This window comes from Gekko japonicus, unplaced genomic scaffold, assembly GCF_001447785.1.
Source record: "Gekko japonicus isolate JY-2015 unplaced genomic scaffold, Gekko_japonicus_V1.1 scaffold27, whole genome shotgun sequence".
Taxonomy (NCBI): Eukaryota; Metazoa; Chordata; class Lepidosauria; order Squamata; family Gekkonidae; genus Gekko; species Gekko japonicus.
In genome coordinates this window covers 89,522-106,269 of record NW_015172002.1, presented here as the reverse complement: position 1 = coordinate 106,269, position 16,748 = coordinate 89,522, and the positions used below count along the sequence as shown (strand labels likewise).

Genomic DNA, 16,748 nt, shown 5'->3' with positions numbered 1-16,748 from the left:
AAGTGTTGTGGTTCGCTGTTAATCTGCCTTGCATACAGAAAGGTCCCATATTTAAGCAGTTAAAATGTAGTTAATATGACTCTGAGAACCCCTCCCAGTCAAAGTAGACGATACTGATCTAACGCAGTATTATAAAGCAGATTCTTGTGTTCAAAATAAGCTGTTCCTGGGGGAGGGGGGTCCTGTCTCCCAAGAGCAGCATTTCAGGGGGCAGAGTGGGAGGGGGGAAGCAGGGAGATCATGTTCTGCAGACAGAGATCCTTCAGTTGGTGGAAGCATCCAAGCTATTATTTCATATGCTCCTCTGAAGCCTGAGTTTATCTTCTCACTTGATTTCAATCTCCCAGTCAATGCTAATATTTAATGAAAGCTTTTTAAGGGTCAATACAGAACTCTTGGCATCATAGGTGAAAACCACTGCTTTGTCTTTTCCATCTGCATCAAAAACAAACAGATTAAATTCAGCTTTACATTTTGTGAAGTTACACATGAATGTTATAGGGTTGTTAAGAGAAAAAGCCTATCAAACCCCCTTGGCTCTGAGGTGAGATCCTCAGGGATTAGCTCAATGTCCACACTGCTCTGTGGCCTTTAGCTTATCATCCTGCTGATAGTGCTGCCGCCAGGATAGTGTACTACACACGTACTTCTCCGAATAATTAGTCACTTCAATCAAGCAGCCCCCCCCCCAGTGATTTGGACTGAATGTAATCTGGGCTTCCTGCTATACCAAAACCTGAAATAGGCCTTGCTATAGCATTCTTTCAGTTCCCCTGTCTCAGCAGATTAATTTCTGGTTTCAGTTGATCAGTTGAATTGAGTTACCATGTGCAAAATGGAGCATAGAAACTGCCACCTAGACACAGCCTACAACTTCACAATGAAAGAATATTAACTGTGGGGCAATATTATTAAATACTATTAAACATTAATTGTACACCTGCTTCTCAAGTTGAACATATTTATCTAGCTAGGTTATTTTTTGTTCTATACACATGCCACCATTTCAGCAATACTCAACAGCAGAAGCAGCAACATATTTTCTCACTTACCATGAATCCTAGCCATCACAGAAGAAGGCTGCCTTTTCATTCCCAAAATCAGTACTTGTTCAACTACGCATCTTGTATGGAACTGGCCCTTCTCATCTGCACACCTTGGGAGAAAGAAAAGGCAAATATGTATCAGTATTACTGCTCCTTAGATTGTGTATATTTTCTACAAAGGTAGCCTTTTTCATCAAGGACTATTTATTAGTGCAAGGAACGTTCAGTGATGCAAGACATTCTGGAAGCAGTGGGACTGCTTCTGGTGTGAATGGAATGCACCATTCTTAGCCATGTAGTAGCAGAATGCAGCCCACAGCTCTTCTATGTACCTCAGTCCAGCTTCCTAGGCCTTCTTGTGTCTGAGATGTAGCAAGGCAGAGTGGGAAGAGAACAGAATGAAAGGTGCCACCAGTGCCTCTGTCCCACCGTGCATAAGACTGGGAGTGGGGTTGTGTTTTAGACTCACATTTTGCTTGCAAAAAGTAAAACTTTTTTTTTGTGTGTGTTTGCTTACAAGGAAAGCTTGAGCAACAAGTAGAAACTGTGTCAAGCTTTGTGTGTGTGTGTGTGTGTGTGTGTGTGTGTGTTCACCCATCATTAAAAATATAAGAACAGTTCTATCCATACTTCAAAAACTTTACCTTGTTGGGAAGAGTATAGCATAGTCAGTATCTTAATTGAATGAATTTCTAATCAGCATTTATACAGTACTTCAGTGTTTTCACGTTACTTGTTATTCATTACCTTAGAACTACTACTTACAACAACCTTTTACCCTGAGTTCATATTTTTAATCTAGTATTATACATGACTGGGATGCTGGAGGTTGAGAGAGAATGGCTTACTAAAATCACCTGGCAAGCTCAAGACAAAGAGATGAGATTGGAACTGAGGATGTCCTGGTTGACTGCTTAGTCTCTTTACCACTGTGTCACAGTACACTAGGTCAGTGATAAAACACAATTTTGTGCCAGCATGTGGGGCAGAACTGACCTTGTCTTTACTGATCAATTTTGCCAGCGCAACACAGCACTGATCCTCCAAGTGCTCTTAGAAACATCAGAAACTGCACTGTTCTCCCTTCCACCTCCACTTGCAAGCCACTGATGCGCTGAATTCCCAGAACAAGACCATCAGCCTAGGATTCTGAACACCTTCTACCTCTGGCCCCTCCCTTCTTCCAATGCACATTACCTGGATGAGAAGACACACTCTTGGAAGGTGAACTTCCTGAGCAGGAACTGTTTCTTATGGAGATACTGGAACGAATGGCCATCATCCAGGTACAGCTCACCTGTTGCAGTTTCCTAGATGTACCAGATTAATAGCAGGTTATACACAGGTAACAGAATTCTGCAATCTTTAAACAAAAGCACCATAAAATGTCACCCTGCGTTGTGGCAAGACTGGGGAAGCAATCATTTTCAGCAGGGTCCAAGCCACAGTCTCTACAAAGACCTGCATGAAGTAGAATGCCAAAAGAAAGACTGAATGCTTTCCCATGTTTAAAACAGGGCAGTGGGTGGGGATGTGGAAACAGAGAGTCAGCTAGCAGGAGATGTGTAGGTGAAGAGAGGCTTTGAAAAGTTTTGCCGTGTAAGTTGTTCCTTAGTTTACTTTATAAAATTTCGTGACCTTGCATATTTTATTTATACTCTGCTTGTCTCTCTGAATTATGAATCAGGATATTCTTTATTTATAGTCCATGTGTCTGGCTGAATCAATGTTTAAATACATGTCACACATTATTCAGACAAAGAGCTCTGTATTTTGTATATATCGATATTTATAAATAAAAAGGAACCCCCCCAACCCAGACAAAAGATTACAGAATGGATATAAAAATAAATAGCCTGTATAAAATATAAATTTCACAGTACCTTATAATCTAAGGCAACATGGAGTTCATAAGGGACATCTGTCATCCATTCTGTAGATTTTCCCACAGAAGTCTTTAGTGGTATAATAGTTCCCCCACGCTGAATCACAGGAATCTGAGAACAGTAAAGAGAACTTTAAGAAGAACTTAAAATATAATAGCCTCTGTTGTACAAAGGAGGGCAGACAATGAAACATGGTTAATTAACTTTCTCCCATGAAACTTCTCCTATGCCACTGAAAAGTGGGCTATATTTTTCTGGAATAGTTAACCAGGGTCAATTTTACCCATGCCTTATATTATGGGGGAGTGAGTGGGCGTATGAGTCATGAAGCTGGTACAAAGAAGCATTATTTTTAGGTACATCACAACAGACAGGTGGATTTTGTGACATGTAAGAACAATTAACAGCTTTATATCAATTCAGAATCTGCTAAAAGCAGATGATTCATGTAGATCACATTCTAGTGTTCTTTCACAATCCTATATAAAACTGCAATACCACGTGTGCATGATCAGTTTATTCTTTTATTTTGCAGTTTAAATAATTTTGGGGGAAAATTAAAGGAATAGCAATGATCAATCCTTGAATGTTCTGCTAAATAATGTACATAATTCTTCTTTCTTGGATGTCTATTACTACATTAAAATCTCCTGCTGTAAATCATCTGTCATTATACTCCCCCCCCCTTAATTAGTTACCCAGACATAACCCCCCGCCAGCCACTTTTTCCATTAGGGTTGCCAGGCCATGCCAGGCCACCAGTGGGAACTTTGGGGCAGGGATATGTGAGGGCACTGGCATTGTGTGCACTGTAATGTCACTTCTGGGGAAAAACGAGAAGTGAAGTCACTTTGCTCTAGGAATTGTCAGAAACTCTATGGTAAAACCATACAGCAGGGTTCCCCAACCTTCTTAAGCTTGTGGGCACCTTTTGAATTCTGACACAGGGTTGTCTGCACAGCTGAGCACAAAATATCAGACAGTGAGGTTATGAATAACTCTATTTATTTATTTATTTATTTAAATTTATAACCCGCCCTCCCCACGAACGGGCTCAGGGCGGCGTACAGATGGGGCCAATGCCCAATACATAAAACATTAAAACTTCATTTTAAAAACATTCAGTGCAACATAAGTGCTCTCCACAACAACTAACAAGGAAACCGATGACGTCATCAGGATGGTATCTTTAGTGGCCACAGCTCCACGCACTACCACCATTTTTGCACTCACGGCGAGTTGGTAGTAAGGGCTAGGACAGATAGTAATAGTTGTAGACAGATGGTAACAGTCGTGGCGGCTCCTACTCAAACGCCTGGCGGAAGAGCTCCGTCTTGCAGGCCCTGAGGAACTGTGCAACTCTAATAGTAACCTGTCATCAGGCAGAAGCTGTGCTTAACAGGATGCTTTTTAAAATGAACATATTGCTTTAAAAGATATTTTTGCATACACACAGCTTACCTCCAGATCCTTGTGCAGTAGTGGCAACTGCTGCCAAAGGACCTTTAAAAAAAATCTGCACACCCAATGGCCAGTCAGAAGCCCTGTTGGGCAAATGCCTCACCAAACCCTGCCCAACACTTGGCAGGTAGCAGGAAAGGTGTCAACAGGCACTATGACGCCCATGGGCACCATGTTGGGGACCCCTACCATAAAGTTTCCAGTGATGCCTACAGTGATGTGAGGCCAGGTCCAGGTTTCCCCTTGAAGTGACCTCATGCCATGTGAAACACTTGCAGTAAAAAAACATTTCTTCCACCATCAGTTGGAGTGGTGGCAGGCAATGAAAGTTGCTGGTGAGAGGTCTCCCACTACAACAGGAGACCCAGTAAGCCTACTTCCCACGCAGGAAAATAAACCTACTTGCTTGAACATTATGGAGGGGTTTTTTTGCTGTCAAGTTGCAGCCCAGTTATGGTGATCCCGAAGGGTTTTCATGGAAAGAGACATTCAGAGGTAGCTTGCCACTGCCTGCCTCTGTGTCATGACTCTGGTACACCTTGGTGGTCTCCAATCCAAATACTAACCAGGGCCAGCCCTGTTTAGATTACGAGATCTGATGAGACTGGGCTAGCCTGCGCTACCAGGGTCAGGGCATCACACCGCTATTCATCATAATTAAAGGATACTTACTACTTGTTTCAATCCAGTCTTAATTTGTAAAATAGTTTTGTTGCAGAAAGGATCAAAATGTCCCGTTTCGCTTCATACAGTTGCCTCATTTTATTCTTTGGTGGATAGTAGTGTTTATTGGTAGATATAAAACTTGTCTATACTGTGTTAGATCACTGTATCCTCTAACTACTACCTATCTGACTGGCAGCACCTCACTGGTGCCTTCCCTCATATTTGCTGAGATTTTTTAATGAAAGTTGCCAGGAATTGAATGCAGGGCCCTTTACATGCAAAGCATGCCTTTCACTCTAGCAAAACCCCCCCCCCCAGTAATTTAAGATTACATCAGAATAAGGGGAAGACATAAAGAAAATATAACCACATTTTAAAATATGACTGTTTTTTCTTGTCTGGTGCCAAGATATGGTAAACTCAGCGTCAGTGATCATCCCAGTGTACATCTCTTTCATGGAAACATCAAATATCTTTCGTTCTAAAATCCCTTTTTTAAATGTAGCTTTTGTCTACCAGCAGAATACACTAGACTCAGGGCTCTAGTCGGGGGGGAGCTCTCAGGTACGGAGCTCCGGAAGAGAACCTCTAGGGGGCGGGGCGGTCACGTGGTGAAGCCCCGCCCCCTTCTTTACCCCGCCCTCTGCTTCGATCCTCATTCCGTTTGGGAATGAGGATGAAGCAGGAGGGTAAGTAGCCAGGCCTTCTGACACACTTCCGGTGATGTCAGGGGGTGTGGCCTTCTGTCACTTCCGGTGATGTCAGGGGGCGTGGCATATGCAAATAAATTATGCTAATGAGTTATGCTAATGAGCTCCGGCAGCTCTTTTTCTACAACAAGACCCCTGACTAGACTATAAACATGAGATGGATCGACACTATAAAGCCACGGCCCTGAGCAAGGCTGTTAACCATAGAAAGTTTTGGAGGACATTGATTCACAGGGTAGCCGTAAGTTGGAAGTGACTGGATGGCCCTTATGGACATACACTGTTCTCCTTTCTCCTCTCTTACAACAGTAGTATATTATCAGAACACACTTCTAATTCAAGTTAATTGTTCTGATTGGTGACCATTTGGGAAGAAGTGCCCTTTTTCATTTTTTCAAAACAACATACACTATTCAATGTCACTGGGATCTTCAGTGTACCTTGACCTTCCAGCCTTCTAAATCTTCGAAAATCATACCATATCTGCATTGCAAAGGAATACAGGGAAAAGGAAAGGGTATGAATAAGCAATTTATATATTCATAACATGTCTTCTTGTCTCACTCGAGCCAGTCACAACATAATCTATACTGAATCCATAAATACCACCATACACAAAAGCAAGAAAACAAAACATCACAGTACTGTCAGGAAGATCTCCAGTCTATGAAAACCTTATTGTTCTAAACAAACCTAATATTTCCTGTGAAAACTAGCAGCAGATACCTCAGCAGAAAGCTAATTTCATAGCCTTGGGGCACCACAGAACAGATACTGATCTTTTCCACAGAAGTTCTTACCTCCTGCCTACAGACCTTAACAGAAGAGAGGTCTCATATGAGCCGCCTCTTTAAAACAGACAGATTATAGACTATGAATGGCTTTTTATTAGATTATTGATACTGGGATGTGTTACTATTTTTTGCAGTCCCTGATTGTTCAGTTATACCTATTGCAAAAATGTCTAGCAGAAATTCTATTTCTATTACAAAAGATGCCTAGTGCTTTGTGTATAAAGGGTTTCTTAAAAGGCCAAACTAGAAGCAATGGCCAGAGAACTGTGAACAGATTTTCTCGCTTTAAAAAACCCTGCTAATGGCAGATGCAGCAGACCCTCAGATATGGGATGGCACTGGGAAAGTCATTTTAACCCTTTCCCTGATGAATAATGTTTCAAATTACAACTGCGCTTCCAGAACATTTGCTCTGTGAGGGAAAACATATTATCACATATATGTTTTTCCTGTATGGTAAATATCTCGAGGTGGATGGGTAGGATGAAAGATTAAAAACTCCCCAGCTCAGCACCATGGGCCTGATCTAGATTCACACTCCCCTCCAGTATTAGCTTATTTTTTTTAAAAAAGGACAGAAGTCTGATCACAGGCTCCCCCTCCCACCTACACTGTTCCACCTAGTTGTGCTCTGAAGCCTCCCCCCACCAGAACTTGTATCAGCTAGCCTTACCTCTTGTGAACCAGGCAGAAAGACATCGACTGTGGTGGCTTTTGGTTCAGTGACTGGATACACAAGCAAAGCATTTCCTGAATGGCAAACAGAAGAATACTCCACTCATATCATTATTTTCCTTTATTTCCATTATTAACATTATTTTCCTCACTAGCTGGTAGTTCAATATTAACTTGAAGAAACTGGTAAACCTCATCTACTAGAGGCGAGACTATGCCAAATGAAAGTCCTCCCCAGAATACAAGTCTTTGATTACTATGTCAATGACCTCTTAATACTGCTAGAAATTACTTTAGAAATTAAGAAGTATTGTATAGATCTTATCTAAATTTGTCTTCAATTTAGCCAGCCAGGTGGGCCTGGGTATTGTCATTTGCTGGAGGCCATCAGTGAGTTTTATGTGTGAACTGATTTGATCACAGATCTTTTCTGTACTACCATCCTCTACATTGGTGGGGACTTTAAAAAAAAAAACCTGTGTTGAACACAGCTTCTTTTCATCTACCTTTTTAAAATTTAAAGCAATTCCTCAGAAGTCAAAACACAACAACAATAATCAATTTCAGATTTTCTTCCTGTAGCCAATAGGCTCAGTTCTTATAATTTTCCTTGAAGTATGACAAGTGAACATAAGAGCTCTCTGGCTGGATCCATTCAGTTTAGCATCCTTCCCCCTCCCACTAGTAAACTAGCTGTTTCAGAAGACCAACAACCATGGCACAGACATCAAGGCACTCTCCAATACCACTTCCCAGCACTGACCGGGAACCAAAGAAGGAAGAAGAAGAAGAGATTGGATTTATACCCCACCCTTTACTATCCAAAGGAGTCTCAGAGCGGTTTACAATCCCTTTCCCTTCCCCTCCCCGCAACAGACACCCTTGTGAGGTAGGTGGGGCTGAGAGAGCTCTCTCAAGAACTGCCCTTGAGAACAGCTCTGAAAGAACTTATGATTGACCCAAGGTCACACCAGCAGCTGCATGTGGAGGAGTGGGGAATCAAATCTGGTTCTCCCAGATTAGAGTCTGCGCTCCTAACTACTGCACCGAACTGGCTCTGGTGGATATCTCCAATGCCATTTATGGGAATCTATCACAGTGCTTGACCCAGCCAGCCAAGGGCACTAGAAAAAACTCATATAGATTGAAGCCACCCCACATCTGAAACTGTTGGGAGCGCTGAAACAAGAACCTTAAATCAGAGTCATCTGGATGACTCCTAACCAATAAGATGGTATCTCTTGCCCTCCCACTCTCAGACTCTATATCAGTGATTCCCAAACTTATTTGGCCTACCGCCCCCCTTTTCAGAAAAAAAAATTACTCAGCACCCCCCTGGAAATCTACCTTCAAGAAGTGGACAAAAAGATGCAGTGACAAATTTGCACATAGTAAAGTAAGATGTTGTTGTAAATAAGGCACTTTGAGGCTCGAAATCATAAAAGTATTTTATAAAATCAACCATAGTAACATTTGCATACACACAGAAAATTAAAATAACAAAGGATAATATTAAAATAAAAATTACGAATGACATTAAAAATAATCCTAATGAGAAGGATGAACCTGGTGCACTGCTATCAATTTATTAATGTTTGGCTCTATTTTTGGCAGCAGCGATCTTAAATCACGACGATTCGCTATTTGCAGTCAGTTTCTTTTTTTAGTTAACAGGTTTGTGACCACACTGAACCCACATTCTACTAAATACGTTGAAGGAAATGCAATTAAAAACTTTTGTACTATAGCCCATAATCCAGGATAAAGTGTAGGTATCTGCTTTTGTAGCCAGAACTGTTGGTAGCCATCTTTGAATTAAAATTTCAATTCCACATTTGTTGTTACTTCTATAAATTCTTGTAATTCTGGAGATTCTTCTGTGTCTGTACTAGAAAAAAGGTCTAAAACCCAGTTGAGTATGTTCATTTTAAGAATATCTTCAAATCATTGATTAAAGTCAGAATAGAGAGCCGCCAAGTGCTGACAATAGGTAAGCAAGTCTTCGTCATGTTTTTCTACTGTTGATAAATTTGGAAACTGGCTGAATTCCCCTCATCCCAAATTTCGTTTGTACAGAAGAAGTTTTGCCACAAACGCAGAAATGACAGTTTTTGTTTTTATTACATTCAGCTCATCGCCTTGGAGCTGTAGATTTGTTTCATTAAATTTATTAAACAAGTCTGTCAAATAAGCTATGTCTTTTTTGGAATCAATCATGTTGGCTCATAAAGCATCATCTTTGTTTTCTAGGAACTCTAGCACTGAGTCAAAGAGTTTATAAATCCGATCCAAATGGGCACCTTTTGATAGCCAACGAACTTCTGTATGAAGCAGCAAGCGATTGAATTCTTCATCGTTTTCACTACAAAGTTGTCCAAACAATCTGTCATTCAGTGAATTGCTTCTGATTTTGTTGACCACTTTAATGACATAATATAATGACCTATATAGGTGTTCACTCAGATTTTTGGCAATTAGATGTTGGCAATGAATGACACAGTGTACAGTGAATACATTTGGAACCACTTTTTAAAAAATATGCAAGAAATCCCCTGTAGCGCCCCATCGCTGGAGCACCATCAGTAGCAACTGACAATATATTACTCAGGGGAATTTCTTTTTCTTTAAAAAAACTTTTCCAGTGCATGAAATATCATTCTCCTTTGGTATCAGTTTGCAATTTTTTAGCAAATAATAATTATTGGCAAATTTTTCCTTCTTTTATAAATCACACGTATGCTAAAAGCAAAGCTTCATTTCCTGGCAAAGTTGACTCATCAAGCTGTATAGAGAACTGGGATGTTTTTAAATACTCACATAATGAGCCTTCAACATCTTGAGCCATTTCATCAATTCTTCGTTGAACTGTATTATTGCTCAAAGAAATTTTCTTGGTAATATCAGATGTTGGCTTGTGTAGCATGGTGCGCATTACCTCACTTATAGCCGGTAGAATTAGTTCTTCACCAACAGAATGTGGTTTTCCCGATTTAGCAGTCAGTAACGAAATGTTGTAAAAAGCACGCAGCCCATCGTCATCTTGTTTGGATGAAAAGAGTTTTGCCAACGTTGGCTGTATCAAAAGGTTTCTTTAAGTGCTTGAAAATAAGATAAATCCTTATCTTTCTTACCAACATGAACTTTTGTCAAATGTTCTTGTAGTTTTGAAGGCTTCATAGCTTCATTTGGTAAAAGTTTTTGGCAAATCAGGCACATGGGTAATGTACTGTTGGTAGGTGACTGAATAAAGCCATAGTTCAAATATTGAATACTATATTGTCTCCATTTTTTCTTGGGTTCAGCCATGATATTATCTGTAAAAAAGTAAAATTTCTGTGTTTATTTATAAAACAATTAATTAATATTACCACCAGTAGGCATGAATGATAGTTCTTCCCTCCACTGGGGAATAACACCCCCCCCCACATGAATTGCTGGGAGAAAGGCAGCTTTGAAATATCTGGAAATCATTACTCTCTTGCACCCCCACACTAGGTGCAAGGCAGCTTACATAGTGCAATCCAAAGAGCAATCCAATACCCCAATTTCTTTAATCTTGAAATCATTACTTATCAGTGGCAGAGCAGGAATTCAAACCCAGATCTCCCAGACCCTTGTCTGACACTTAAACACTGTACCACACAGACCAGATGGCTATCCCAATAGAAAGAGAAGCTTCTCAATAACTTCCACTTTAACTTCTGGCTTCCCAGCTGCGAGTCCTGCTTCAAAGCATGCAACCAAGTTAGGGTTGCCAAGTCGTTGCAGTCGCCGCAGCGGGGGACTCCCGGGCGGTGACTGGAGTGTGCGCGAAGTGCACACGCGCCGCACGCACGTCACCCGGAAGTGACGTTAGGACGCTGGGCACACTGGGGGCGGGGCCATGACCATCGGAGGAAAAACCATAGAGTTTTCCCTCCGATGGTCATGGCCCCGCCCCCAGTGTGCTCGGCGTCCTAATGTCACTTCCTGGTGATGTGCACATCAGGGCGGGGTTCCCCTCGGGCCCCGATCCGCCAGCAGTGGGGAACGGGCCTCTAGGACGGGGGTTTCCCCGCCCCCCCAGGGGGACTTGGCAGCCCTAAACCAAGTCTCAGTGACTCTCACAAACCCATGTGCAAGGGAGTCAGAATTTGCAATCCTTGGCTTTTCCCATTAAATGTAGTCCATTTGCATAACTTCTGCAGACTACAAAGAATTTGGCATTCTTTGAAGCACACAGCAGTACAATCTCAAGAAATATATTTAAAAACCAACCAAAAAATTACAATATTTGAACAACCAATAACAAATGTTGAATCACAAAATTAAAAACATTGAGCAAAACTCCCCACCACACCAACAAGCAATTACTACAGTTAATTTAAAAAATCAATCCAACAGAAATACTTTTAAATGCAAACCAAACTTTTAAAACTTTCCCTCAAAATTATTAACTGTAAGAGAGTAAGGCTTAGCCAACCCCCACCTCACACCCAACAGAACTGTAACCCAAAGCCACCCCAAGAAGGCTGCCCAACCTAAAGTAAAGGGACACTAATTTAAAAGGTCCTTTTACTAATATCCTCCTTTAAAAATAATATGTATTTTCCCCAAATCTTACCTTTTAGATGTCTTTTTCAGTCCAGGTAGAGTCCACCACGATCCATGCAGGCCGGCCAAGGCAGAGCAGCAGCAGCTGAAGGCCTGAAGCCAGAGCCCAGCAGCAACACCATCCTTACAAGGGTGCACATACATTTGCAATTTGCAAATGCATGGCTGTGATTGGCTGTGGGGACCCCTCTCCCCCTCTCTCCCTGATCCCAGGGAAGACCAGGAGAAGGCAGGAAAAGGCTGCTTTAGATAGGTTCTGGACTCTTCTTTCTTTATGCTTCCACCACCCCTTTATTTTTATTCAATGCCCCCCAATTGCACCCAACGGATTGTTCCAGCGCTCCCCAGGGGGAGGTATGGCCCACTTTGGGAACCAGTGCTCTATATAATAGTTTCCTTGCACAGCTGATACATTTTCAGATTACATCGTCATATACATTTTCAGATTACATTGTCATTTATCCCCGCCGACGTGGGGATAAAAGGGCTTGCCCTTCAATGGCTCGTCTCCTTTCTCCAAGGTCGGGGACAGAGGGTGGCGTTGGGGAATCAGCGGTCCCAAAGGCACCCCCTTGAATGTGGGGTGCCCCAGGGAGCCATGTTGTCCCCAATGTTATTTAACATCTATATGCACCCCCTCGCCCAGATTGTCCGGAGGTATGGGCTTGGGTGCCATCAGTACGCTCGGACTCCAGTCCCGATGACCTTTCTCAGGCGTTACAAGCCGTGGCTGGTTGGCTCAGGCTGAGTCGGTTGAAATTAAACCCGGCAAAGACGGAGGTTCTGGGCCTATGTCGGACTGGCCGGGATTTGGGGCTCCTTCTCCCGACCTTCGGCGGGGTGCCTTTGGTGCCTGTGCGGGAGGTTAGGAGTTTAGGAGTGCTCCTGGACTCTTCATTGACAATGGAGGCCCAGGTGGCAGCCACTGCGAGGTCTGCCTTTTACCATCTTCGGCTGGCCCGGCAGTTGGTCCCCTATCTTAGCCGCGAGGACTCGGCCACTGTGATCCACGCGACGGTCACCTCGAGGCTGGATTACTGTAACGCTCTCTACTTGGGGCTGCCTTTGTTGCAAATCCGGAAGCTGCAGCTGGTGCAGAATGCTGCAGCGAGGCTGTTGATGGGTCTCTCGAGGAGGGACCACATCCGGCCGGTGCTGCAAGCGCTGCACTGGCTGCCTATAGCATACCGGATTCGTTTCTAAGTGCTGGTTCTCACCTTTAAAGCCCTGAATGGCCAGGGTCCAGTCTACCTGAAGGACCGCCTCTTCCCACATGTTCCCCCAAGAGCGCTGCGATCTGGGAGTCTGGACCTCCTTGAGGTTCCAGGCCCCCGGGACATCAAGTTTACCCTAACCAAGGCCAGGGCTTTCTCGGTGGCGGCTCCTACCTGGTGGAACGAGCTCCCGGCGGAGATCAGGGCCCTGCGGGACCTAGTGCAGTTCCGCAGGGCCTGTAAGACGGAGCTCTTCCGCCAGGCTTTCGAGTAGGAGCCGCAGCCGCCGCCACTATACCATCATTGTGGCGGACTTACCACCTACCTGGCCTTGGATGGGGGTAAAATGTTGCCTGAGGAGGAACATCATCCCGGCGCTCCGGCATTTATTCCATCGGCCGCCAATGAGAGTCATCGACCATCTTGGATTTTAAAATGAACTTTAAATGAACCTTATCATGTACTGTAGAGCACCATTTTAGCTTGTATTTATTGAAGTTTTAATGTATTTTATGTTTTGTTTCGGCTTGGCCGCTGTTAGCCGCCCTGGGCCGTATGGGTAGGGCGGGATATAAATCCCAAGAATAAATAAAATAAATAAATAAATAAAAAGTCTCCATCTAAGGAGTGTTTAAACTTACCAAGCATATACTCATCTTCTATGCCAAAAGTATTAAGTTCCTTGGGGAATTCAACCCAGACAGGCCTATGAAAAGGAAGAAGATAGAACCTGGAAAGAGTTCCTTTTCTAGGAATGTTCTCTAATTCAAGGTAAATACTTAGGATTTGCATTTTCCACCTTCTCCTTTTGCAGTGAGGCTGATATCATGGCCATAAATCTTCACAACAGTTTGTGTTTTTCATGTGGGCCTCTAAAAGCCATCTGTCCAAACATCTACTGTGATCATTAGGCAACACTTTATTTATTTATTCAATTTGTACCCCACCCTCCCCGCGAACAGGCTCAGAGCGGCTTACACAGTTGGTACAAAATTACCAATAAAACCACATACAATCAATTAAAACAATTCAATACAAATAACATCTTAAAATCATAAGTTGCTAGTGCTCATTCAGCTACTTAAGATGGCATTCTAAAAATGTTTGTAAACAGACAATTTCCAGCTCAGTGGTCTTCCCAAGTCATTCGATGGCATGAGGCAGATGTTAAGGCAGAGGACCGGGCTCCCTCATGGTAATAGTGAGGGCAGCTCCTTAGTTGAAAGCCTGGTGGAAGAGCTCCATCTTGCAGGCCCTGCAGAACTGCAAAAGATCCCGCGGGGCCTGATCTCTTCCGGGAGCTCGTTCCACCAATAAGGAGCCACCACTGAAAAAGCCCTGGCCCTGGTAGTAGCGAGTCTGGCATCCTTGGGGCCCGGGAGGGTCAGTCAATTCTGCGACCCCGACCGCAGTGCTCTCTGGGGTATATATAGGGAAATGTTTTTTTCTGTTATTTTCAGAGGCAGGGTTTACAAAGATACTGCCTACTTATTGTACAACAAGAACACATCACAACACAGTATATAATTTTGTTTAAAGAATATTTAGTTTTTTGAAGTGTTACAAAATCCTTCATCTCCTGACAAACCAGAGCCAGCCACAAAATGACTGCCACAGCATGACTTCAGTAGTACAGTGCAGATACTTTTGCTGTGGTAGCAACTGTGGCCAAAGCAATTTAAAAAAAAAAAAATCTACACAGCCAATCAAATCTCCAACAGTCAATCAGACATCTTGCTGGGCAAAAGCCCTATCTGACCCCGCCCACTTCCTAAAAACACTTAGTGGGTGCCAGAAAAGGTGTTAGCAGACATCATGGCACCTACAGTCAGCATGCTGGGGAACCCTGATGTAAGTAATGTAGCACACTCTCTGTGTGTATTCAGTTTCTAATAATCTTCCTTGTGCCTCAAGCTAAACTGAGACGTCACATTTAGACACAATAAGGAGACCGTGGGGACTTGTGGGAGGAGCATCCATTTTCCTCCCCCACGACTTCCTCTTTCCCTTCCCTGAAAAACCCTATAGTCTCTCACTTTTTCCCTGTCTCCTCTCCTTCCCACCCACAATTCAATTTACCTTTATCTCCTCCCCAGTCCATAGTATTCTCTCCTTCCCTACCCCTGGTAGTCTCTCCCTAGGAAAAGCATAGCCAAGTTGTGCAGTGCCAGCCACTGAGCCAGGCCCAGCTGCACAGTGGAGAACCCATTAGGACTTGCGAAGGGCACCTCAGGCTCCCCAGTATCCCTTTTGGCACACTATTTCATCTTTCCCTTCTTCAGCAGTTTCCATATCCTCGCCTTTCTCTGCTTCCTTCTCTCCTCCATCTACCAACTAACCTACATTATATCTGACCCCATCTTCACTATATTTATTATTTATTTACTACATTTACCAACTGTCTTCACAATGTAGTCCCAAAGAAGTTTACATCATCCTCTTCCATTTTATGTTTACAACAATCCTGTAACATAGGTTAGGCTGACAGTGTGTGACTGGCACAAGGTCACTCAACAAGATTCCATAGCAGAGCAGGAATTTGAACCTGGGTCTTCCAGACCCTAGTTTGAAACTATACCACACTAACTTGTAGGGGTAGCTGCCACTGAACAGTAGCAAGCAATTGGGCATGGATGAGTCATGGAATTTGGTGCCCATGATTGCTGCTAGGCCTGGCCCCAATGAGTCCTTCCTCAAAGTCCAAAACTGCTGTGGATAGGGCCTTTGTCTATTACTTCATTTCATTTATTTGCTTCATTGACCAGAGGTCTTAAGCCAAACCTTGTCTATTACTGCAGAAACAAAGTCTTCATTATGAAATACTGTTGTGATTATCTAGTAATGGCCAAAGAGGGCATTTGTTTCTTCAAGCTCCAGAAACTGGAGTTTTTTTAATTTCTGATTTTTCTGCAAACCTGGGGCTTTTGTCAGGAATGTAGAATGATCTGTCTTTTTTGTTCATGTCTCTAGACTCTAGATTTAAGTATCCACAAATCTGGCCGTGTTGAAAATTGGATATATTAATTTTTTTCATTTGATAAGTTTCATATTAGCTCACTCTTTTTTTAATACATTGTTTTGTCTTCATGTGTCATAATTTATTTTTATTATGGCTACAGTCCTCAAAACCTGGAAGAGGCCCAGGCCTGTCTGGACCACTGAGAAGGACTGCCTCCGAACAGAACAAATTTATTTCCTCCAACTTGCTTGTGTACTAGTGACTCCTTCTGCATTCCAATACACATTTTATTGATGACTCTAGGTTTTTTATATCTAATCATGGATATTATTATTATTATTGGTAACCGAACTGTTAGTGCTCATTTAAGAGCCAGTGTGCTGGCATGGTGGCTGAGAGCCACACTGAGAGCCATTGTGGTGCAGTGGTTAAGAGTGTGGGACTAGTATCTGGAAGACCCAGGTTTGAATCTCCACTCATGCCATGGAGACTCACTGGGTGACCTTGGGCCAGTCAAATTCTCTCAGCCTAACCTACCTCACAGGTTTGTTATGATGATAAAATGGACAGGAGAATGATATAAACCGCTTTGGGATCCCCACGGGGGAAAAAGGCAGGATACAAATGAATTCATTCATTTGACAAGCCTTTATTGCCATATGTATACACATACAATAGGAGATACAAATTAATTAAAAGGACACATTTAAAGATAAGGCTGAAATTATCCTTTTAAACTACAAG

The 16,748-nt window shown here is 42.7% G+C and overlaps 1 protein-coding gene across 1 annotated transcript in view; it reads right to left on the bottom strand.

Moving 5' to 3' along the window:
* Nucleotides 1-12: 12 nt before the first annotated feature.
* The window catches only part of GANC (glucosidase, alpha; neutral C), a 60,940-nt gene continuing 44,204 nt past the window's right edge, over nucleotides 13-16,748 (bottom strand). Inside the window, exons 18-25 of the mRNA XM_015420057.1 lie at nucleotides 14,562-14,577; nucleotides 13,687-13,775; nucleotides 7,237-7,313; nucleotides 6,178-6,252; nucleotides 2,930-3,043; nucleotides 2,244-2,356; nucleotides 1,053-1,156; nucleotides 13-435 (exon numbers count right to left, since the gene is read on the bottom strand). Coding sequence (XP_015275543.1) covers nucleotides 326-435; nucleotides 1,053-1,156; nucleotides 2,244-2,356; nucleotides 2,930-3,043; nucleotides 6,178-6,252; nucleotides 7,237-7,313; nucleotides 13,687-13,775; nucleotides 14,562-14,577 — 698 coding nt within the window. The 3' untranslated portion in view covers nucleotides 13-325. The remainder of the gene's footprint in view (nucleotides 436-1,052; nucleotides 1,157-2,243; nucleotides 2,357-2,929; nucleotides 3,044-6,177; nucleotides 6,253-7,236; nucleotides 7,314-13,686; nucleotides 13,776-14,561; nucleotides 14,578-16,748) is intronic.